Consider the following 26,151-nt stretch of genomic DNA (forward strand, 5'->3'; position numbering starts at 1 on the left):
GCAGAAATCAACACGGGGGAGTCACATACATATGGCCCACTAGCAATTTATTTTGACCAACAAGGATTTAGGCAGAAATAGGGCACTAAAGTGGGCATTGGTCCCAGATTTCATCATTTTGTATAAGAAGCTGTCCGAATAAGAAGCCAACTTTAGCCTTGTATTATAGTAGCCAGTGTATATTTGGCTGTGGGAAGAAGCTCACACGCTGTCTTGCTTGGATTAGGTCCCAAAACTTGTAGCGCTGCTTCTTTTATTGTTAAAGTAGTTATTTCTTATGTGTAGCTTCTTTACATGCTTAGCATACACATTAATTTGACAGATTTAATGTTGTGTACTCACTGTACAATCCAGCATGAGATTTTGACTCTATAATCAAAATTGCATGCAGATGCACAGGCTTTTTACCTTGCGCTCCCGGGACAGCACAAATTGAAACCCAGATAGACAGGGCAGCAATGACTAGTAGAAATCTAATGCAGGTAGCGTGAATTGTGTGTAAATAGTACATGAGTTAGCAAAGATTGCATTGCAAAGGAATCTCGGTGTGCACACACACACACACACACCATAAGAGCAGCTTAGCTTTAATAGACTGAGCTGGGACTAAGTAAAAACCGGACACGGACAAGACCCCGGAAGGCCAGACTGGACATCATGTACCCTCGCGGGGTCTATTCTCTCGCCATGGTTAAGTTGGCAGATGGGTTCCCGTGTTATGAGCTTGAGCTATGCGTTCATACTGAAACCTGTTTTAACCCCCTCAGTGGTGTGTGTTGTTTTTTTTTTTTTTAAGGGAGTGCTCCCCACTGGCCGAGCGCTCCCTAAAAAAAAAACCCCACCGCTGTGTCCCCGGATTCTGCAAGCACCGCTGAACCGTCAATCAGCTGCTGCCCGGCGCCCTGTCCCTACATGCGGCGACCTGGCTTGTCATAAGCTGGTGCTGCAGGCTCTAATGCAACAGCCGGGGACGCAGGGTGAGCCGGTGGTGCAGCGATGAACTCAGCAGCGCTAATCACTGGCAATCCCGAGAAATTTCCGGGCTTGCCAGCCTGGGCATTAAGGCGTAGCCTGGAAAATTCTCGGGAGTACCAGTGAAGGGGTTAAATGAATGCAAAAGTAGTACAATACTGTATAAAGAACTTCTGGCAAAAGGCCTGTAGGCTTCATAAGATACTAGAATCCATTCAAATGTAAGAACTAATGGTTTCCATGGTGGTACTTCCTAAAGTATACTTGACTACTCTCCAGGAATGGGTGGGAGGCCCTGAAAAATTAGGTTGCCCTTCCAAAAAGGTCGGCAACCCTCCCGCATGCACCTGGACCCCACCCCTTACCTTTGGGGAATAGGCTAAACATGTAAATTGTCATTTTATCCCAGCCTCTTCCACATAGACCCACCAATTGCAGCATTTGTTTATTATGGTGAGGCTTGATGTATTTCTCTGCTACAATACAGATAAGGCAGGTGCATAATTAAGGCAGTGGTCTGGGGCATTCATGGGAATGGGGACAGAGGTACATATGGGACAGGCAGGTGTAGATGGGAGATAAACGTACTCATGGAGAGTGGAGACCGAGACATGCTTGTTGAGGGAATCGAAATGATAGGTAAACATGGAGTGGCAGAGGTACTTTTAGGGCTATTTCACACACTCCGGCTCCTGCCGGCCGGCGATACCCCGCACGGCCAGGAAGCCGTGCCGCACACAGCAGTTTACAATGGTAGGGATGGCCACAGCCAGGCAGCCGTCCCTTCCAGTGGTGGGATCCGGCTGCAACCGGGCCGTGGCCGTCCCGTGTGAATGGACACATTTCTGTCCATTATTAACTACCGCAGTGGTTCCCAACCCTGGTCCTCAAGTACCCCCAACAGTACAAGTTTTGCAGGTCTCCACACAGAATCACAAGTGCTATAATTAGCTCCACCTGTGAATCTTTTCAAATGTGTCTGAATAATGATTGCACCTGCCGGGTGACCTGGAAAACGTGCACTGTTGGGGGTACTTGAGGACCAGGGTTGGGAACCACTGAACTACGGTGCGCAGCACGGCTTTTTACCGTGCGGGGTTTCGCCGCCCGGCAGGAGCCGGAGCACGTGAAATAGCCCATTGTAAAGACTTTCCTATATTGCTGATGACTCATTGAAGCAGGTGGAGGAGCGTTGGAGACAGGAAGATATATGAAGGATGAGTTGTTTATTTCCAGACACCTAAGGCCTTCTATGAAGTACCAATCTTTTTTATTGTGCGTGGTGTAGATCACTACCATGCTTACTGAAATTGTCATTTTTATTAAATAGTCATTACCCAGCTCTCTTTTGTCATGGATTAATACAGGTTGAGTATCCCATATCCAAAATGCTCGGGACCAGGAGAATTTTGGATAACGGATTATTCCGTATTTTGGAATATTTCAATGATGTATTTTGAAGTATCTTGCATTTATGCTGTATAAACACATCAAACACATGAAATGCACACAAATATATTTTATTTGTTTAAAAAACAAGGTTTCAAAACATGAAACAAAATTTGTGTACTATCTCAGATATTGAATTTGAAATCCAAGCAGTCATTTTCTTGTACATATATAGTGCCAGTTACATATCATGTCCTCAGTAGTGCTGTTACAGATGTCCCCAGTGAGTTTTTAGCAAAAAATAAAAAAAAAATTGGTACTCTTTACCTAGAACGGCGCCCGCGATCAGAATCGCGGGCGTCGGGGGTAAAAAATCGCGGGTACATCAAAATCGGGTACCCGCGATTACCGCGATTTTCCCATAGGGAACAATGTTAAAAAGCCTGATTGACCGCGATTTTACTGTAAAATGCCTCAATGCCCGCGATTTTCCCATAGGAATCAATGTTAAATGGGCTACAGAGCCCAAATAGCCCCAATTAACCCTTAAATGTCCCCCCAATTTTTGTACGCCACCCCACGATCCACGCCAACCCGAAGCGTGGCGAGCGCAGCGGTACGCGTCCTCCGACCTTTTCATGCCCTACTATCCACGTCGGCGTGGAGTTGAGAATAGAATAGTGTGGCGAGCCACCGAGCCCGAAGCGTGGCGAGCGCAGCGAGGGGACGCGGATACCTTCACAGGTAAACGCGTCCCTTCGCGGGCTTCACAGGTGTCCGCATCGCCACGGACACCTGTGAAGTCCGCGAGGGGACGCGTATAACTGTGAAGGTATCCGCGTCCCCTCGCGGGGCTCGCTGCGCTCGCCACGCTTCGGGCTCGGTGGCTCGCTGCGCTCGCCACACTATTCTATTCTCAACTCCACGCCGACGTGGATAGTAGGGCATGAAAAGGTCGGAGGACGCGTACCGCCGCCCCTCGCGGGCTCGCTGCGCTCGCCACGCTTCGGGATGGCGTGGATTGTGGGGTGGCGTACAAAAATTGGGGGGACATTTAAGGGTTAATTGGGGCTATTTGGGCTCTGTAGCCCATTTAACATTGATTCCTATGGGAAAATCGCGGGCATTGAGGCATGGAATGCAAAATCGCGGTCAATTAGGCTTTTTAACATTGTTCCCTATGGGAAAATCGCGGTGATCGCGGGCATCGCGTCGCGGCCGTTTATGTGCTGCCCGCGATGTCGCGATCACCGCGATGGGCGCCGTTCTAGGTAAAGAGTACCAAAAAATTCACTTTCTGGAATGTATGGTTTTCGGAATAATTCGGATAACGGATATTCGGATACGGGATACTCAACCTGTACTTCATACACCCTAACCTTCCTTGACAAATGGTGGAAGCCACATCAAAATCTGTACAGCAGTTCTTGAAAACCAATGACTGATGGTTAAAAGGTTAGTGTACCCCGTGTTCTGAACTCTTACCTGTAGCAGCCACCATATCTCCCTTTCACATCGCACAAATAACCCGAGCCCGGCCCATGCGATGTGAAAAGGTCTTTTGAAATTGGATTTTTTTTGTAGTGGACAGAGATATGGCTCATTTGATAGACAGCAACTAGGTCGACAAGCATTAGGTTGACAGGGTCATTAGGGTGACATAGGGAAGGTAAAAGGTCGACATGGTTTTCACTTTTTTTTTTTTTTGTCCCGAATGTTGACACAGACACTGAAACGTACCACTGCGTCCCCTCGCTTTGATCTCTGCATTCGCCATGCTTCGGGCACGGTGCTTTGCTATGCTCAGCACACTATTTTATTCTTTCCCCATGCCCTAGTGGATAGTAGGGCATGAAATACCGCCTGTCGGCTCAAACAAAAAAAGTGGAAACCCCCATGTCGACCTAATGCTTGTAGACCTAGGATACCTAATGACTGTATCCCGTGGACAGTATTTTTACAGCTGTACTCACAGCTACAAGCACAGATAACGGAGATGTAGCGTAGCATGCAGCACACTAGATGGTTATGTGTTAATGTGTTGTTATGGGCAACATCACCTCTTTATTTTTACAAGTTTAGTAAATTTACCTCACACTTTTTTGTAACGTGTACTTAATGGGATTGACAGACTAGTGATATGGGTATTTGGTCAGAATCTATGTCGCAGCCCCAGTGCTGTGATGAAAGTCTACTTTTAATCATGTCATTTACATCTTTTCTTTTCTTTTAAGATAACCAGAGCCTAGTACAAGAAAGCACAGAAAGATGGATGACGCAGCTGGGGATTTAAAACAAGCTCTGCCTATTTTAAGCGATGCTCTTCCAGTGCATGTTGAAGTTCATCAAAAATCAAATAGGTCTGTGAGATGCGATATTTGTAAAGGAGGGACAAATGATGCTTCTCGACCTAAGACACATACCCTTATGTTTTATCTGCATACTTCAGAGTATAACTTGTGTACTACGTACATAATGAGTGATACTTGGGATCGTTGTACATGTGTGCATTTCAGTGTTATGACTTGATAAAAAAATTTACGTTGTCAAAACAATGTTTCACTGCAGGTGGACAGGTGTGTTTTTGATTAATTCAAAGTTTCTGTTCAAAAACTAATTTGGGTTTCCTACATGCAAAAGCAGCCACTATTATATCTGAAATTAAATGCATTAGTACCCAATTGCATTGCAATATAGTTAGTTATAGGAGCAAATTACTCTGAATTAGGCACAATATGGCTGCACGGGATGCATTCAAAATCCCGACCATCGAAATCCTGACACTTTCTCCCTCTATGGGTGTCGTGGACACCCATGGAGGGAGAAAGTTAGTAATAAATTAGTGTGCCGAGCATAGCGAGGCACCGGGCCCACTGCCCGGGATTTCGTATGTATTCCTGGCTGCACATAGCAGTTAGTAGAGATAATAACATAGTAGCCTTGAAACACTCTGAGCAGTCCCATTAATGGCCATGGATGTGACTTAATGCTCTACTTTGACCTTTATACTGTAGACAAGTGGTTCCCAACCCTGGTCCTCAAGTACCCCCAACAGTGCACATTTTGCAGGTCTCCACACAGAATCAGTGAAATAATTAGCTCCACCTGTGGATCTTTTAAAATGTGCCTGAATAATCTGTGCACCTGCCGGGTGACCTGGAAAACGTGCACTGTTGGGGGTACTTGAGGACCAGGGTTGGGAACCACTGCTGTAAACCCTAAATTGTGTATATTAATATTCATAACTATTGGGCTGCAAAATTAAAGGATTGGAAGCTGATTTAGGGGTGCTGTTACCAGCGTCTCAATGTCACTTACAAATCCAATTCACTTTTAATTGAATAGACCCCCTGATTTATGTTTGTAAATAAATCAAAAAAGCACGCAACTCAACAAAACCATGTTGCACTGCAAAAATAGGTTTTTAAGATCCAGAAACAGTTCACAGCGCTAACAAACTAAATAAAAAATCAAAAATAAAAATAAAAATCGTGAAAAATAAAGTGAACAAAATCAATGTGCACAAATGTAAGATCAAAGGTACTTCCCTTTCATATGTTTCAATGGGAGGGAGGTAAGGGTATCGGTCCTTTGAAGAAATTCTTTTAAAGTGTTAGGTCCGTGTGTTTTCTTATTTTTCTCAAAACACGCATGAAATGAAGAAAATGTACATTGTGTAAACAAATGAAATTCAACACAACTAAAGCATGAATAATAAAGTTCAAAAATGTTGGCAGAGGAATTGGTTTTCTCCTGATTTTTAGATTTTGTCACGAAGTTTACTTCAGGGGCGTACCTCTACTCACTTAAATATTATATATTGTAATCCCATAAAGGTATCTTTTCCAAAAGAACACAATTTTCTATCAGAAAGGATGAATAAGCGTACCCCCACTCACTGGTTACTCGGTGGGTTAAATCTCATCAGGGTATCTTTTGTGGGGGTTATCCCAAAACTTTATATATCAGATGAACGAATGTATATTTGGCGTACCCCCACTCACATCCAAGATGGTGGATAAAAGCACATCAAGGTATCTTTTATATATAATTTAGGATGGAAGTCTTAAAGAAGATGGCGTACCACACTCACGATGTTTTAGACTGGAGCCAGACGCATCAAGGTTTCTTTGTAGTTTCAAAAAGGGATCTTTTTATTTCCACAGAGAATCTCTCAATGTGGGTGTTGGTGACCCCAGAAAAACAAAGGAAAAAACGATGGATAGACTGAAAAATCTTTAATTTACAGAAAGTCCATAATTGGACTATAGATACGTACAATGCATATACATGTATACAAAAAAGATAAAAACGTTTAGATAAAATGAAATTTTTTTTTTTTTTAAAACGAGCAAAATACAAAAAGGACCAGGTGACCCAAAGAGGCAACGCCGGGGCATCAACGCATTCACAAATAGATTGTCTATTTGTGAATGTGTTGATGCCCCGGCGTTGCCTCTTTGGGTCACCTGGTCCTTTTTGCATTTTGCTCGTTTTTTTTTAAAAAAAAAATTCATTTTATCTAAACGTTTTTATCTTTTTTGTATACATGTATATGCATTGTACGTATCTATAGTCCAATTATGGACTTTCTGTAAATTAAAGATTTTTCAGTCTATCCATCGTTTTTTCCTTTGTTTTTCTGGGGTCACCAACACCAACATTGAGAGATTCTCTGTGGAAATAAAAAGATCCCTTTTTGAAACTACAAAGAAACCTTGATGCGTCTGGCTCCAGTCTAAAACATCGTGAGTGTGGTACGCCATCTTCTTTAAGACTTCCATCCTAAATTATATATAAAAGATACCTTGATGTGCTTTTATCCACCATCTTGGATGTGAGTGGGGGTACGCCAAATATACATTCGTTCATCTGATATATAAAGTTTTGGGATAACCCCCACAAAAGATACCCTGATGAGATTTAACCCACCGAGTAACCAGTGAGTGGGGGTACGCTTATTCATCCTTTCTGATAGAAAATTGTGTTCTTTTGGAAAAGATACCTTTATGGGATTACAATATATAATATTTAAGTGAGTAGAGGTACGCCCCTGAAGTAAACTTCGTGACAAAATCTAAAAATCAGGAGAAAACCAATTCCTCTGCCAACATTTTTGAACTTTATTATTCATGCTTTAGTTGTGTTGAATTTCATTTGTTTACACAATGTACATTTTCTTCATTTCATGCTTGTTTTGAGAAAAATAAGAAAACACACGGACCTAACACTTTAAAAGAATTTCTTCAAAGGACCGATACCCTTACCTCCCTCCCATTGAAACATATGAAAGGGAAGTACCTTTGATCTTACATTTGTGCACATTGATTTTGTTCACTTTATTTTTCACGATTTTTATTTTTGATTTAGTTTGTTAGCGCTGTGAACTGTTTCTGGATCTTAAAAACCTATTTTTCCATTTGTAAACAACCTCAGGACCTTTTGGTGTAGGTCCTATCAAGTTCCAGAGACTATTTATAGCTGCTTGTAGCGCAAAACTTCAGTCACGCACAAAATTTGTTTTGCATGTTGCACTGCAGGTTTGTGTATGGCAGGGGTGGCCAAACCTGTCCTCAAGATCTACCAACAGTGCATGTTTTCCAGGCAACCTGTGGATCTATAGTAGGAATGAATGCAGCATCGTTGGTAGATCTCGAGGACCGGTTTGGCCACCCCTGGTGTGTTCAAGTGTAAAAAATAAAGCTATCTAACATTTGTTGGCTACATGCAAAAGCAGTTGGTATTTTACCATGCACAAACAAGTGTAACCATATTAGCTCCTATTGCATGGCAACATGGTTAGTTCCAGACCCGATCACTGTGATTTTGCAATCCTATCGATTTATCGGACTACTGCGCATGCGTACGGGTTATAGCATGCATGGCAAGGCCAAACAGTAACAAAAACCGCATTGAATTTATTCGCAATAGTCCCACAGTTTGACAGGTAGGTACCATTTGGGGAGAGGTAACAAGGCATTTTCTGATAGTGCCAGTTAAAAACGTAGACATGCCCAGGCTCTTTTATGGAGGGACTTTGGCTCTGGCCTGGATCAGCCTTTCTCCTGTCTGTTGCAGAGTTGTGGAAGGGTTACAGTTACTCACGCTTGCACAGTCTGGGGAAAATCATTCAATGATGAGCGAGTTGGAATCGATTTGCAGATCAGCGATCCTTCACAAGTCATTTGTAGACTTGCACAGGGCAAGATTTCACTCTGGGCGGTGGCTATCTCATCACGGGTGTGGATCGTACAGTCATTAGGTCGACTCTGTTGGGTCGACGGGGGTCTAGGTCGACCTGGGTCAGGTCGACATGTTTTTTTTTTACTGTGTTTTTTTACCTGAATTTTGACACAGTTAACATGGACACAGTTGGAAGTCAACAGCAGCCCCTTGCTTTGCTCCCAATGCTTTGGGCACGGTGCCTCACTGCGCTAGGCACACTATTTTATTCTCCCACCATGCCCTAGTGTGGATGGTAGGGCCTGTCGGCTCAAAGAACAGTGAAAAAACCCCATGTCGACCGAACGCATTTTGACCTAAAACCATGTCGACCTAGACACCTGTCGACATTCATCCATGTCCTAGACCTTGTTGACTGTCGACCTAAGTTGGGTCGACAATCCGACCGTATTTCCTCATCACATTCCTCTTCAAATTTTCACTGCAGCGATCAGTCTAAATTTGGCCAATAGTTAATTGCTTTGCTTACAAACCTAAAGGAAGCCCTCCACTGATGAGAACTCTGAGTTCAAGCAAATTCAATGTGTAATTCTGTTCATGGTTTTTTAAATGCAGGTTAGCTATGAGATTTCCTGCTATCTATAGCAAACTAATTACTTCACTTAGGCAGGCATATCCAATCTGTGGCCCTCAGCTGTTGTGAAACTACACATCCCATCATGCCTTGCCATAGATTTAGCATTCCCTAATGGCAAAACTGTGGCAAGGCATGATGGGACTTGTAGTTTCACAACAGCTGGAGGGCCATAGTTTGGACATGCCTGACTTTTATAGTGTGTACACACGGTAAGGGGGGTACACACCCGAACGATTAGGGCTCAATTCCATCAATCTGGATCCAATTCCGACCGATTGGATGCAGATTGTATGTAGATTGGGCATGTTTAGGTCCAATTCCGATCCGATGCGCATCCCTGCTGTCGTTTGGTCGTTTTACAGATCCTACCTGCTGCAGGTAGGATCTGTAAAAGAACCATTCAACTGGATACAGACTCAGATCGGATTGGGATCAGATTGGATGCAGATCGTTAGCAGATTGTGTGCTCCAACAGACCATCACACAATCTGCTAACGATCTACTAACAATCAGGATCGTTCTGGTGTGTACCAGGCCTAAGATATGCCTTCCGATGTTGACGATATACTCAACATTGTGTCGGCACCACAAGCAAATCGCAAGGGTTTTAACCCTTGTGATCCCGATGCGCGTTCACCTATCGCAAGACAGATAAGCTGCGTACCCACGGTAAGATATAGTGCACAATCTAGCACACTATCTAGCCAGTTTCGAATAGCATGCTAGATAGTGCACTATATCTTACCGTGTGTATGCACTATCCGACGTACGATGCGCGCTCCCGCCGGTCGTCTGGGAGGGAGCTGATCGGGTGAACATGCAACCCAATTTTGTCTAGAAAGCATAAGATAGTATAGTGTAGTATAGCTGTGACGTCAGATCGTTTGTTATATCTTATGCACATCGTACCTTATTTTAAGCACAAATCTTAAGCTTTTTAACCACCAGGACTTTTCTGGGGAATTGTATATGATATCTTACGGAACATAAATCGTACCGTGGGTACGCACCTATAGTCTTGGCTGCATTGACTATATAGTGCAGATCTGCACTATATAGTCAAAATTGTCCCTCTGCATGCATGCCGTGCGATGCGAGTCCTGATACGATCTGATCGCATCGGGACTCACATAGCATGGCATATCTTCACCGTGTGTACACACCATTAAGGGCTTGAGGGGTTCCTTTTTTTTTTTTTTAAGATTTGTTTTAGTTTGTATTGTTTTTGTCTTTTTTTTTATTAATGTTTGCTTGTTTTTTTTTGTGCCTTTAAATTGTAGCACTGCAAAAAGTGAAGATGTAAGGATTCATGTTATGCAGTTATTAAATAGACATAATGTTGTATTTGGCGATTATACCTGGACAGAATTTGATGACCTCTTTTTATTGAAACATGTGAGTTCCATGGCTATTGTAGATACAGAGTTAAAGCTGAAAGACAGACAGGTAAGGCATTCTTCTGCTTCATGCAGTTATCTATAATGCAAAGGAAATAGTGGCATATTCCATTTATGAACCGCTCTCTCCTTTTCTGCTGTACATTAGATTTTGCTTATTGAAGTTTAATTATTCTACTGTTAATTACTGCATACAAGACATATTCTACTGTGACAGCATTATAGTCTTTTGTTATAGTCAAGTCTTCAAACGGGCACTGAAAACTCACCTATTCATCAAAGCGTACCATTCCACTGCATAAACTAGCTGGTTCTCCGACCCCTTGCCTGTTTACATCCTGCTATCTAGCTACCACCCACTTGCTTGCACCTCTTGTAATCTGTAAGCTCCTCCGAGCAGGGCCCTCTTCCCTCCTGTTGTCAAAGCCCTCTTCTCTTCACGCTTCACTCACAGCTCTCCTATACTCAAACACTCAGTAACCATCTTCATCCGCACACTCCTCTCTCTCCATCATTGGCCTCAAGCCTCTTTATAGTATGTTGATTGAGTCCTGAACTGTGGCGCTCTTTATTTGTACTCTATTTTTGTTATTTATTCAATGTTATGCCAAGTTTTGTCTGCCTGTACTGTACCTTTGTACGGCGCTGCGAAACACTTGTGGCACCTTATAAATAAAATTTATAATAATAAAAGTCTGCGATTATATGCTTATAGTAACAGTCCTCCCCTTCATGACCAAATGGCGACTAACCATGCAAGGTCTTTTAGGTGTACTTTAAGTCACTGTAATGCTGTTTCTTTAGACACCACCATCAGAGGCACCCTCAACTTTTGGCAGGTGCAGATTTTGAGTATGGCCTCGAATATGAGCAATTAACAGTCTGTGTATACAAATCTCTCCTATAATGGCCCATAATCCAGACCATTTTGGTGCATCTGAATAGCCACCAGACCATGTTTGTGGTGATAACTACAGTCTCGGCAAATATCTGTAACAATCCAACAAATATATGGCTGCATCATAAGCTTAATAGTACAGGTTGAGTATCTCTTATCCAAACTGCTCGGGACCAGAAGAATTTTGAATAACCGATTATTCTCTATTTCAGAATATTTTAATATTTCAATGAGGTATCTTGCATTTATGTTGGATAAACACATGAAATATACAAATATATTTTTTGTGCATAAAACAAGGTTTCAACACATTAAACAAAGTTTGTGTACTATCTCAGGTACTGAATTTGAATGCCAACCAGTCATTTTCTTGCAGATATTTAGTACCAGTTACATATCATGTCCTAAGTAGTGCTGTTACAGACGTCCTCAGTAGTGTCAGTTACATATCATATCCTCAGTAGTGCTGTTACAGACGTCGCCAGTAGTACCAGTTACATATCATGTCCTAAGTAGTGCTGTTACAGACGTCCTCAGTAGTGCCAGTTACTTATCATATCCTCAGTAGTGCCAGTTACTTATCATATCCTCAGTAGTGCTGTTACAGATGTCCCCAGTAGGTTTTTAGCAAGAAATGTTTTTTTTTCTCACTTTCTGCACTGTATGGTTTTCAGAATAATTTGGATAATGGATATTTGAATAAAGGATACTCCACCTGTATGGCTCCTTCTCTGCGCTACATATATGAAATACTATTAGTTTCTGTTCTGTATGTACGGTAGTTAGTCCTCCATGCTCACTCGAACACAAGGACTTATGCTTTCAGAAATTTGCTTTCGGTGTGCAAAGCTGCACAATTTAGCTGAAATGTTCATTTAATATGCTGGTCCACAATTGTCTTCTCTAAAAATGGAAACGCTTAACAAATCTATATTGCTACATAATAATACCCCTTTCACATCGCACTTTTTAAACGGTATATTGCCGTTTTTTTTCCATTTTAAAACGTTTAAGGCTGCAATGTGAAAGTGCCAGAGTTGATTTACCAGTTAAAGTTAACCGGTATTTCAACACGGTTAAAAAACAGAGTCCTACACGTTTTAAAGCCGTTTTTTGGGCAGTTTGAACAGCTCTATTTCAATGGCTTGAAACGTGTCCCTTGGGGGTTAAACGGGTTGAATGTTTGAATGGTATTAAATGATTTTTAAAACTGTTTTCACCTGCAATGTGAAAGGTCTCAAGGCTCTGACCCGTTTTAAAGTCCCATTTAAGAATACCGTGTCATTACCCATTTCTGCAATGTGAAAGCAGTATAGAAGTGCTAAAACAGTTGGTTATGGCAATACAGTACTGTGAACTGTTTTTAAATACTAGGCATGTCTAGAAATACAGTGCAGTTGGTAATAAACCTGAATAAATAGTTTTTCTGAACCAGTTTTCTTTTTTAGATTTTTTTTTTTATTATTATTTTTTTTTGTATATATATAGTTTACCCATTTTATTGTTTGTTCTTTTAATTCTATTTAAAAACTAAGCCAAATTGGTTTAGGTACTCAGGTTTATTAGTATTTAGCCTTAATACTTTTTGTCTCCTGGATCCCAAAGTTTTACAATACCCAAGGAAATTTTAAAGCATGGGTCTTCAAACTGTGGACCTACAGATCCCAGCATGCCTTGCCACAATTTTAACACTCCCTTATAGCAAAACTGTGGCAAGGCATGCTGGGATTTTTAGTTTCACAACATCTGGAGGGTTCGCAGTTTGAAGACCCATGTTTTAATGAAACAAAAGTACATAGGTGTCAATCCAATTTGGGGCAGGTTATGAAACTTCCAGACATTAGCTATGCACACACACTTTGTTTTGCTTTAGATTCGATGTTAGATTCAATTTTCTATTAGATCTGGCATTACATCTTCCCATTCAATTTGGCAGTAGCTCTTTACTTTTGGATTACATATCTATTTCGCTTTACATTCATGGTACATTGTACACATTTGATTTACTGGATCGAATTCGATATTTCCTTGGCTGCACAGTCTATTTTTGTTTTCGATTTTGAGAAAACGGGAGCATGCACCGAATCTAATGCAGATCGAAAGTGTCCTAAAAACCATTCGATGTGGATTCGATTTTGCTTCTATAAGCAAAATTGAATCGAGAACAGGGAAAAATCGAATCCTGTGTACACAGCTATTGAGGTGTATTTCAGCATGGGCAAAAAGTGGTCAAGAGAGCCTACAAATTCGACCAAAAGTAGTCGGAAACACGTAGAACGGCAAATTTACCAATCCACGCTTTTAGTCAGTACCTGATTTTTCAACTGGTTTCAACATTGTGTGTTTTTAAGCCACAAAAAAATGACACAATTATTACTTAATTGGATTTACCCCATAAAGTAATTTGGATGATCTATCAATAAATGAGTAGATGGGGATAGAAAATTATTCAAGGCTGAAAAGTGCAGATGGTACATTTACATGCAAAAAAATAATGTCAGTGGTGGGACATTCTTAACCAAGCAGGAGATGGAGAATTTTGAGACCACCTCCTGCTCCACAGACAAGGGGTCATCCAAAAGTGAAGCTTTAATACTTTTAAAATTGCAAATTTTTGCATTACATGTGTGTTATTTTAATTACATATACATACATTAATTCATTGAATTTATTTTTGTATTTCAGCCGATTGATCTCAGCAAGTGCAACGTATTTGTACATATTTTTCAATTAAATGAGGAAGGACCAAGTTCAGAGAATTTGGAAGAAGGGAATGAGGAGATTGTAGCAGCTAACCATTGGCTTCTGCCTGCCAGTGAGTATTTTTTCTCCCTCTCCCTGACACCCCCCCAGTCCTCTATATATTTCTAGTTAAATTTCACAAATTGCAGGATGCATGAAGAGCCCAATTTGTAAGTGTTATATATGTTCATGTAAATGTACAATTTATTTTCACTATATTCTATACCAGGGGTAGGCAAGTAATTTTTAACGGAGTCCGTATATTTTTAAATATTTTGATCGAGGTCCAGGACAAAAAAAAACACACACACACATAACAAATGTCAGCGGCACTCTCCAGACTTGAATAGCAGAACAACTTTATTCCAACATGTTTCGGGGTAGGTACCCCGTCATCAGGGTACCTACCCCGAAACATGTTGGAATAAAGTTGTTCTGCTATTCAAGTCTGGAGAGTGCCGCTGACATTTGTTGTTCTATTTGGGGTACATTTACCCACGGATGGCACCAGAGCATTATACTACACCTGGAGGGATCATTTGGAGTGCTGGGACATAACTGCGTGTGTGTGTGTGTATATATGCACAAAACTCCATCCCATTCACCTGAGACGCCCCTCCCCCTCCCCATTCCCCTCCGACTGCATAGCATCAGTTAAAAAAAATCAATTCTCCCATCCTTTATTAAATCTTACTGGGAGTTGGCTATCACGATCCCGGCTGTTCCCTGCTGCCACAACTACTCTGAACAGGTGCTCATGCTGTCACAGCTCCCGCTGGGACTTCCTGCCACCGCTTGTAGACTCAGAGCTGTTGCAGCCTCAAAACGTGGCGCCGATCGTTCTCCTCCTATCTGTGCGCGTCAGCCCCTGCTCATATGAGGCGCGGCGTGAGCCCCTGCTCACGTGGGGCGCCGTGTCAGCTCGTCAGGGGAAGGGGACGTCATGACGTCTCACTTCCCCTGTCATTTCTACAATCAGTGGGCGGTCCGGACATCTGGCTTCTGTGGTCCGGAGATGGACCGCGGTCCGCCAGTTGCCGGTCCCTGTTCTATACCAATACTTTTAAATACAAGGTCTGTAAGGGGGGGGGGGGGATTAAGAATGGCATGGTTATTTACAGCAAACTAATTGATCCCCTGGGGCTATTCAGTTATCACTGAGGCAGTCTGCACGCTGCACTTAATATGGATTTTGTTTAGAGTCTGAGCAGACCCAAAATATATTCCTGATAAACAGCCTGTTTATATAGTCTCCCAAGCCCATCTGGCAAGGAACGTATCCCAGAGCCTGGTTTAACACTCGATAACAGCTTAACTTATTTGACAAGAAAAGAAAAGGGGTCTCTAATTGAAACCCCCCTGGAGTTCATTCCAGAGGCTACCACATTTTCATCCCTGTTAACTTAACCAGGCTAAATTAATTTCCCCTTAATATTGTGGCAGGGACAGCATCTTTTCACATGAAAGTAATGTGAAAGATCCAGACCAGGTTTTCTTCCCGTCCACAACCACAAAAAGGGGACCTTTTTTTTTTGTTGTACTCCCCATAAAATCAAATCATAACAATTCATCTGGGAAACACTTTTGGGATGAGTTTGAAATGAGAGGCTGAGGAGTAGCCACTAAATAGGGAACTATACCGAAGCTTAAACTTTCCCACTGTTTACACTCTTCAGTTATTTTTAATAAAAGCTAAAAGCAAAACAACCTACATAAGTGGAAACAACACAAACAAAAAAGAAATAGAAAAACACTCACAACCAGGGAGGGAACAGGAAAGAACAGATTTTATGGTGAGTACAAGAAATCTTGTGAAACCTCTGCTACTTATAAGGTTTTTGAAAGCAAGCTTTAAAGGGGAGGGTGTTGGAAATCGCAAAACAGAATGGCTTAAACCATGGAGTATTGGTTTTAGACAAGATGACCAATAGATACCTCCTGTCACCTAAGAAATAATATGTTCAAGTTTTGAGCCAAACAAAGACTCTCCCACAAAAGGGACTGCCTCCGATGCCTTAAGGTGCCCATACACTAGTAAGATTTATCTTCAGATCTGGCTGGTTGGAACAAAAACATGGTTATGGATCATGGTCAACTGTCATTTGCTCTCATCCATAACCATGTTTTTGTTCCAACCAGCCAGATCTGAAGATAAATCTTACTAGTGTATGGGCACCTTTAGACTATATACGCTTGGCAAGAGCATAGCCAATTTGTCCACCTGCCCAAAATGGATCTAGCTGAGATACCTTAAAGGAGTAAAATCACATTCAAGTATGTCTGGGCTACATAGATGAAAGTCTGTTTTCAAGTTGTCCACCACAGTTTAAAACAGGGATGGGGAACCTTTGGCCCTCCAGCTGTTGTTGAACTACACATTCCAGCATGCCCTGCAACAGATTTAGCATGGCCAAATAGCAAAACTGTAGCAGGGCATGCTGGGATGTGTAGTTCAACAACAGCTGGAGGGCCCAAGGTTCCCCATTCCTGTCTTAGAATGTCTGAATTATCTGTGTTGAGGCATTACTTTTGTTCAGGCCGTTAACACATCCCTATATGGATTCTCATTAATGAAAGGTGTACAGAGGTGCTCCTCCTCTTTGCTACCTTGGTGGAGTTTGGAAGAACATTTGAGCAAGCGAGTAATGTACCAAGGACTTAACTCAGAATTGATCGCTAATCAGAGAATTTGTGAATTTAGCCATTTATGGGTAGATTGTGCATGTACACCGATTACTTTATGCAGGAACAGATAGTGAATTTCTATCCATGCGCACAATGTTGTAGTCTGACTGAAAGGATCTGACGTTTAGGGGTGGAAACTTGGTGTGTTTGTGAAAATGCAGGTGTGCCCAGCCATTATTTGGGGGTGGGGGGGGGGTGTCTCTGAGGAGATTAGTGGAAGCCCTAATACTGGACAGTTTTTCCATCTGTGCCAATGGTTCGGTTTTTAGGAATACATCATCATGTGATGCATTTGAGATTTTGCACCGAATGGTTTTTTCTTGTCTTTGCGGTGCTTTTTTGCTCACAGTCCACTGCAAATTTTGTGTTAAAATTAATTCTAAATGGGGCCCAAAATGTGTAGCCCTGCTTAGATTTTGGAGGGAGATTTCCCTCATCAGGCATACTGTGAAAGCACAGATCATACAGGAGAGTGTTGCAAAAACATACACAATCTAGTAGCCTTCACTCACTAAATACAGAGAAAGCTGTACCACACTGCTCAGCCTCTGGCACTGCTACAAACAGAAGAATCTGGCGTGTGACAACATCCAACCAATAAGGAGGAGCTTATGTCCCTCTGACTGCTATGAGAGGGCCAAAATAATAATGCCAAACTAGGTATTGGCATACCTATCTTTCCTCTACCTCCCCATGGCAGCTGTACTATGGGTTTTCCCCCTCATTAGGTAGATCTGGAAAGGAAAAAAAGATACAACACTGCCCCTATATAAGGACCGCCCCTACAGAGGCTCAGTGTCTTTTTTTCCTTTCCAGGTAGAGGAGGCTTACCCCACACTGCTGCTACCTTCCCCGCTGCCTAGTGCAGTCAGGGGTTTAGGCAATGGAAGGCTACCCGCTACCCAGAGTAGTTGGGACACCTGTCTGGTGAACCCCACCGCTAAATGTGGCTGGGGGTTATGGATGTCAATTCCCGCAAGAGATACCTGCAGGCGTGCCTGGAACGCGGTATCCTCAAACAGGGAGCGAGCGCCATCCTGTGCGGCGTTCCCCTCTCCAAACTCCGGAGCAGGAGGCGCTGGGGACGAGGTCAGGCGCGGCGTCTGACGTCAGTAAGGATAAGAGGGCGCGCGCGCGCGCGCGCGCACGGAGACGCTTATGGGGCGTCTGACGTCATCAAGGAGCGCCAGGCTGTGCATCGCTGCAGAGAGGGACGCCAGCACTTAAAAGGGCGCCGCAGCTGACAGGGAACGCTGCTGAGAATCCCTGTAACCAGACGGACACCGGGTAAGGCTCCACTGTTAGCTTGCTAACGGAGCGCTATACTGCACTTACTATCTGGCGATTACTGATTACTATATCTGTGCTACAGTGTTTTATGCAGTTATGGAGGATGATAAAAAGCAGCAAGCAAAATCGGGGTAAGCCAGGAGGAAAATGCAAGTAGATTCATGTAAATGGACAGCCATTTAAGGGAGGACTTATGTGCTTACAGGTCAGAATCAAGCAAGGAGAAAATGGAGTTTAAACAAAAGCATAAAAAACTACATGTGGCCAAATGCTCGGTGTGTGATGCTACCCTGCCAGATAAATGCAAGGGCATGGTGTGTGATAACTGTAGAAAAGCCCCCATAATGAGGCCGGAGCAAATGGCGGACTTGGTCGCCATGCTAAAAACCTCCCTAGCAGACACCTTTGTGACAAAGGAGGATCTGAAGAAGGGGTCACATAAAAGACCCAGGGAACCAACTTCAGAGGACTCTGACCCAGGGGAAGGCCTCGCCATTGACCCTCAGGAAGAAGTGGAAGAAGGGGAGGTGACGCAAGAGAAAATGGAGCTGGATTTTAATCCAGATCTCCTTAATAACTTACTTATCCTAATAAACAAATCTCTCAGCATTGAGGATCCACAAGAGGAAGGGAAGTTACAAGACCTCCTTTTCAAGGATAAAAAGAAAAAACCCAAGTCTTTTCCCCTATCTAAACCACTACTAGACATAGTGGAAGAAGAGTGGGCTAACCCAGACAAGAAAATAGCTGTGCCAATTAGGGTTAATAAAATGTACCCCTTCGACACGGAGCAAGTAAAGAAGTGGGAGACGGCTCCCAAAGTGGACTCAGCCATTGCCAGGCTGGCAAGGAAAACCACTCTGCCTCTTGAAGACGCCAATGCGTTTAAAGACGCAATGGAAAGAAAGATGGAGATGAGCCTGCGTAAGCAGCACATTACGTCCGGGGCCTCCATAAAATCATCCTCGGCGATAGCAGTGACCTCGAGGGTATTGAGATCCTGGTGCCAGGACCTGGAGTCCGACTTACTGGACGGAGTGAAAAGGTCAGAACTCCTTAAAATTATACAGAACGTGCAAATTGCCGTCGAATTTATCTGTGATGCATCATTAGATGCGGTCAGACTGGCAGCCAGATCAAACGCAAGTACTGCAGTAACCAGGAGGGCACTGTGGCTCAAATCATGGTCGGCGGATGCCCAGTCCAAAAACAAACTGGTTGCACTCCCGTTCCAAGGTGATTACTTATTCGGGAAGAACTTGGACGACATCATCTCAAAAACCTCGGGGGGGAAAGTCGGTGTGGCTTCCTCAGGACAGAGGGTTTAAGAAAACACCAAATAGATCGCAAAGATCCCAGTTCCAAGACTTCAAGGAGGCAAGAACATACAGGCCAGGCAGGGGGTACAGAAGACCCTGGTCCGGCGGAAGAAGCTCCTTTCGTGGCCAAAGGGGCAGAGACGGAAGGTTTGGATACAGACAAACACAATGACGCCAAGCAAAAGGTAGGGGGCAGACTGAAGAAATTTCATTCAGTTTGGGCCCAATCTACAAAAGACAAGTGGGTGATGGAAGCAGTATCACTAGGATACAAAATAGAATTTGTACAAGACCCTGGAGTATGGCTGGAAGACTCACCCATACCAAAAGACAGGGAAGAAAGGCTGGCACTAAAGCAAAGCCTGAAAAACATGATAGCACAAGGAGTAGTGGTGGAGGTCCCCAAAGGACAAGAGATGATAGGATGGCAATCGAGGTTTTTCGTGGTCAAAAAACAATCGGGAGGATTCAGGACTATACTGGACCTGAGAAGACTGAATGCATACGTAGTGGCAAAAAAGTTCAAGATGGAGTCTCTCAGGACGATACTCCCAGATATAAAGAGAAACGCGTTCTTGACCACTATAGACCTCAGAGACGCCTATCTCCACATACCCATCTATCCAGGACATCAGAAATTCTTAAGATTCCGTATATCAGGCGTAACCTACCAGTTCACGGCTCTGCCATTCGGCCTGTCAACCTCCCCAAGGACATTCACCAAAATCCTAGTAGTACTGGTAGCGAAGCTAAGAGAGGAAGGCGTCACAGTATGGGCATACTTGGACGACCTGTTGGTGATGGCACGGTCAGAGGAGCAAGCAGTAAACCACACTCACAGAGTTATGGACTTTCTGCAAGAGCATGGCTGGATTATAAACCTAGACAAAAGCCAGCTTCAGCCCACGACAGCGGTAAAATACCTGGGGGTCATTATAGACTCAAGAACAATGAAGGCGATACTAACTCGGGAGAGAATAACAAAGATAAAACAAGAGATAAACTACTTCTTGGTAAAAAGAACAGTCAGCTCTGCAGACTGCCTAAGACTACTGGGCCTAATGTCGGCAGCGTCAGACGCTGTAAATTGGGCAAGGCTTCACACAAGAGGCATACAAAACTGCTTTCTGTCTCAGTGGGACGGGGACAGCAAGCGGACCACACAAAGAATTATAATATCAAAAGGAGCCAAACAAGATTTGCTCTGGTGGATGACCAGAGGAAGACTAGGACAAGGGAAGTCTTTCACCACAGGACAGCAAGTGTTACTGACAACCGATGCCAGCATGTCAGGCTGGGGGGCAGTATGCGAAGGGGCAGCTGCCCAAGGAGAGTGGTCAAGACAAGAAAGTACACTTCATTCGAACATCAGAGAAATGAATGCAGTGAGGGAGGCGTGTCGGCACTTCCAACAACAACTGTACCAGAGAGACATAATGATCAGGACAGACAACGCGGTTGTAGTAGCATACCTCAACAAGCAGGGAGGTACAAGGAGCAGACCGATGATGGCAGCAGCAACACTGGTGCTGAACTGGGCGGAAGCCTGGACGAGCAGCCTCTCAGCAGTATTCATAGCGGGACGAAAGAACCAGCAAGCAGATGCCCTAAGCAGGAGGCAGATAAAGCCAGGGGAGTGGGAATTATCCCAAGGAATATTCGAAGAGATAGCTATGAGATGGGGGTATCCAAAGATAGATCTCATGGCGACCAGAGACAACAGGAAGGTGGAGAAGTTCGTATCCAGACACTGGGAAAAAGGAGCCTGGAACACGGACGCACTGACGTGTCACTGGGAGCAAGGCCTGATGTACGTTTTCCCACCCTTTCCGGTCATATCAAGGATACTGAACAAAATTCAGAGGGAAAAGGCAACGGTAATAATCGTCGTGCCCACATGGCCAAGGAGAGCCTGGTTCCAGAAACTGATCAGGATGGCAGTAGCAGGGCCATGGAAACTGCCAGACCAAGAAGATCTACTATGGCAGGGAAGATATACACAGCGCCAACCCAGAGATTGGAACCTAGCGGCATGGTTACTGAAACCAGAACCCTGGTAAACAAGGGCTTCTCAGCTAAAGTGGTAAGAACTCTGTTAAAGGCCAGGAAAAGCTCAACATCAGGCACATATTACAGAATATGGAAGACATACACACAATTCTGTTTAATCCAGAAGAAAAATCACAGAGCCATACCAACAGTACTGGACTTCCTCCAGTCCGGCTTAGACAAAAAGCTATCTGTTAGTACACTAAAAGTCCAGGTGTCCGCACTGGGCGCCATACTAGACAGGAAAATTGCAGAGGACAAGTATGTACAAAGATTCATACAAGCATCCAAGAGGATAAGGCCAGAATTCCGTAGCCCAACTACACCATGGGACCTAAATCTAGTGCTAAATGCGTTAACCGAGAGCCCCTTCGAGCCTCTGGAAGAGGTACCAGTCAAATGGTTAACAACCAAAGTAGCGTTTCTGGTGGCAGTAACATCCACAAGAAGGGTGTCGGAGCTGCAGGCCCTTTGGGCAGAAGAGCCGTTCCTGAACTTTTATGAAAACAAAGTAGTCCTAAGGACAAATCCTCACTTCCTGCCCAAGGTAGTTTCATCTTTCCACATCAACCAAGACATAGTACTACCGTCCTTTTGCGCAAAACCAGCTAACGAGAAAGAGCGAAGACTACACAAACTAGATGTTAAAAGAGCGCTAACCATTTACTTGCAAAGGGTTGAGAACTGGAGGAAAACAAAAAGGCTCTTCATTGTGACAGAAGGCAAGAATAAAGGACTCGGAGCCTCAAAAGCAACCATCGCTAGATGGATCAAGACATGTATAGCAGAAGCATACAAGCTGAACAACAAGGAGGTCCCACAAAGCCTAAAAGCTCATTCCACTAGAGCAGTAGGGTCTTCCTGGGCCAGGAAGGGAGCAGCATCTCTAGAGGAACTATGTAAAGCAGCCTGCTGGGCATCAGCCCACACCTTCTCTAGACACTACAGTTTGGATATCGAGTCCTCCAGTGATGCGAAACTGGGCAGGAAGATACTGAGCGCAGTAATATAAAAAAAAACAAAAAACCCCAAATAAGGGGATGAACGTTAATTCAGAGGGACATACATGTAGGTGACTACAACCTACTTGGTATAAGGTATGACTTTCTTATTCGGCCCCACCCAAATTTTTATTCTACACTGCTATGGTATTACCCATAGTACAGCTGCCATGGGGAGGTAGAGGAAAGTACGGATTCTTACCCGTTAATACGCTTTCCTCTACTCCACCATGGCAGCATTATTCCCTCCCTTGGGATATATGACGCAATATATGATGTTAATTTAAGTTATTTGTATAAAGAGTACATACTCGCTGATAATTAAGACACTGAGCCTCTGTAGGGGCGGTCCTTATATAGGGGCAGTGTTGTGTCTTTTTTTCCTTTCCAGATCTACCTAATGAGGGGGAAAACCCATAGTACAGCTGCCATGGTGGAGTAGAGGAAAGCGTATTAACGGGTAAGAATCCGTACTTTACCATATATGGCAAGGTGACACAAACCACCAATGGTAGATAACAATTTAGTATATTGCCATTGATCGTTTTATAATCAGTATTTGTGTGCTTGAGCAGCAAAATGCTGTTCGTAACAGCCAGGGGTTGCTTGGGGCTACTAGTTGGTGACCCCCATCTAGTGCCCAGACCCCCATACTGCCTTTTCCCATTAGGGTATTAAGTTGTCTAAGTTACAGAGGAAAAAGTACTAGGAAGAAAATGCATAAAAACCTGAAGCCTCAATACTTTTGTGCCTCTTCTGCAGGCACGAATAGAAAATGGAAGAGCTTTGGAGGAAGGGGAGGAGTTTCTGCTTCAATAATTAACTACTTAGTGCCTGCTCCTCAGACTCACCATAGCAATGTTTCCCAAATGAGTTGCTGTAATAGGAATTGGATAATTTCACCTACTAGTTACGAAGCAAGCTTAACATCGGCATACATCATTATTGTCAAAATCATGGCCCTCCAGCTGTTGTGGAACTACACGTCCCAGTAGTTTAAATTTTGGACATAAACAAGATCAGAAGCTGACACGTGGCTTAAATTACCACAATTCAATAAACTATCTAATAATATAAAGAAAAGGGGTTTGGGTATGGCGCTAAGATCACTGTGTTTGCGGGAGCTGCTCGACTTGAGTGGTCTAAGCTCATTCAAGTGCACTATACAGAAAGGGTAGTCAGGCACTCACCTGATGTATGTAGATGGTATTAATTAATGGATGTGTATGCAATATGTAAAGAAAAGGTGTTTATTGTGACAATAACAGTACCAATAAGTGGGGGTACACACAAGGAGGGTGTGGATGCTCTGAGAGAGAGTCCGTGACCTTTTGGGGTCAGGGTGTTAAAAGTCAATGGCAATGAGCCCTGGAGGGGAATGAGGGTGTCAGCAGAACCCTTTTTACCATAAACCTCCTGCAGTTTATGTCTCAATGCTGTAGGGGCAGGGGTGGCCAAACCGGTCCTCGAGATCTACCAACGGTCCACGTTTTCCAGGTTACCTAGCTGGTTCCCAGCTGCAGTCATTACTAACTGTCACCTTTTCAAACCAGCTGCATTCATTCCTACTATAGATCCACAGGTTGCCTGGAAAACGTGCACTGTTGGTAGATCTTGAGGACAGGTTTGGCCACCCCTGCTGTAGGGGATATGTTGATGGGTGATGGTGTGTATGGGCCCCTATGGGGAATGAGGGAATCAGCAGAACCCTTTTAACCATCCTGTGGTTTATGTCCCATACACTGAGGTGGTGCGTTCAGTGCTTCTGGGGGCCTGAGGTGATACTAGTTAATTGAATGTGGCGGGGGTGTGGACTCTCTCTCAGAGCATCCACACCCTCTTTGTGTGTAACCCCACTTATTGGTACTGTTATTGTCACAATAAACGCCTTTTCTTTACATCTTGCATACGCATCCATTAATTAATACCATCTACACACATCAGGTGAGCGCCTGACTACCCTTTCTGTATAATAATATAAAGAGTTAAAGTTTAGTTTAAATTAACCCAAGTCAGTGTCAGAGCTCTGTTTACATGCATCTGTAATATAAGTGCTAGATATTGAATCTGCCTTACAGAAGTTACCCACCATTATGTACAATGTTCAATGAATGGAATAATGAAATGTTTTGTGTTTTGCCATCTACATTTACAAATTATAATGGACAAACGTGATAAATTGAAGTACTTTTTTCTGTTTCAGTGGATTTTCATGGATTGTGGGAGAGCTTGATATATGACAGTGAAGTAAAATCAAATGTGAGTTTAGTTTATGTATAACATGCATATTGTATGGTAACAAGGTAATGTTGCTGTGATGGCACTTTGGACATGGAATATACATTAGTGTTGCAGAACACCAGATGCTCACAGCTGATAAGTTAATCATCTTGTAATTAACCATGTCATTACATTTGTCAGTTCTTTAAAGGGTGAAGATTTACTTCTATACCCAAGTAACTAGGATTTCTCAAAGTTGGCTTCAGCTTTACAGTTCTGCTTCTAAAACCAAAGCTAGCTACATACAGACATCTTGACAAATTGGCATTGGTGTTCAAATAGCCGGATCACATCTAGCAGGGCCAGTTACCAATTTCCCAACAAAGCCCAATATCCGATATCAGTCATTTTTGGGCTACACTGTAATTTTGAATCTTTTTTTTTTTTTCTCAGTAATATTTATTGTGTGACCAGCAAAGCTTGTATTGTCTGCTAAAATTGGCAAGCAATGACAACATGCAGCAGAATATTCTAGGGCGGGAGTCCTCAAACTGTTCTCTTTGGAACCCCATCAGTCAAGTTCTCTGGGCCCCCGTCAGGCAAGTGACTGCAGAAGGTCATCACATCACATGTGTAGTCAGCAGACAGCACATGCATGGCAGCATTGTAGAGGCACATAATGATGGAATGCGTAAAAAAATGACAGACCATTCAACAGATTTTCAGACTCCTTGAATCACTGACATTAGAAAAGTCATCAGCCTGATGGTCAGTAACATGTGACCCCATGCAGAGATGGTTGCGACCCACTTTGGGGTCAGGACCCATAGTTTGAGAACCGCTGTTCTAGGGGGTTGATCCTGTGATCTGTCTGTAAGTGCAGCGACGTGCAACAATTGGGGTACATTTGTACGCAACCATGAAGGGTTGCGTCCCAAAATCAGGAGCACAATCACTCAGCACTGCACAAGTAAAAGACTTATACAGACACCTGCAGCAGACATGATCGTGGCTCTCAATGTCCACTCCAGGTAAAGTTACTCCACAGGTTATTCGGCACCAGCAACTAGGAGTCTTGGGACCCTGAAGATCATTCAAAACTGTAAGGTACTACTGTAAAACTGTCTGGCCAGACCAAAATAACTGGACATTAAATAACAAGTACAACTATGCATTACAAATATACATCACTGAATGCATCCAGGTTCTTTTAAAATGTCAGTGAGTAATGAGTGCACCTGCCGGGTGGCCTAGAAAACGTAAACTGTGGGGGTCTTGAGGACTGAGGTTGAGAACCACGGATATAGAGCATATTTCATCTAAAGACCTTCAGCTTTCTTTCTAAATTATGCAAATGTGGAGACCTTTT

At 43.3% G+C, this 26,151-nt stretch overlaps 1 protein-coding gene across 2 annotated transcripts in view; it reads left to right on the forward strand.

The window, feature by feature from the left end:
• The window catches only part of TRIP13 (thyroid hormone receptor interactor 13), a 60,513-nt gene that overhangs the window by 665 nt on the left and 33,697 nt on the right, over positions 1–26,151 (forward strand). For both annotated transcript variants that reach the window (XM_083188155.1, XM_083188154.1), the window contains exons 2-5: positions 4,596–4,721; positions 10,462–10,627; positions 14,162–14,291; positions 24,766–24,821. In XM_083188155.1, the coding sequence (XP_083044281.1) occupies positions 4,630–4,721; positions 10,462–10,627; positions 14,162–14,291; positions 24,766–24,821 (444 nt within the window). In that variant the 5' untranslated portion in view covers positions 4,596–4,629. The remainder of the gene's footprint in view (positions 1–4,595; positions 4,722–10,461; positions 10,628–14,161; positions 14,292–24,765; positions 24,822–26,151) is intronic.

Source organism: Crinia signifera, chromosome 5 (genome assembly GCF_055691185.1).
Source record: "Crinia signifera chromosome 5, ASM5569118v1, whole genome shotgun sequence".
NCBI classification, from domain to species: Eukaryota; Metazoa; Chordata; class Amphibia; order Anura; family Myobatrachidae; genus Crinia; species Crinia signifera.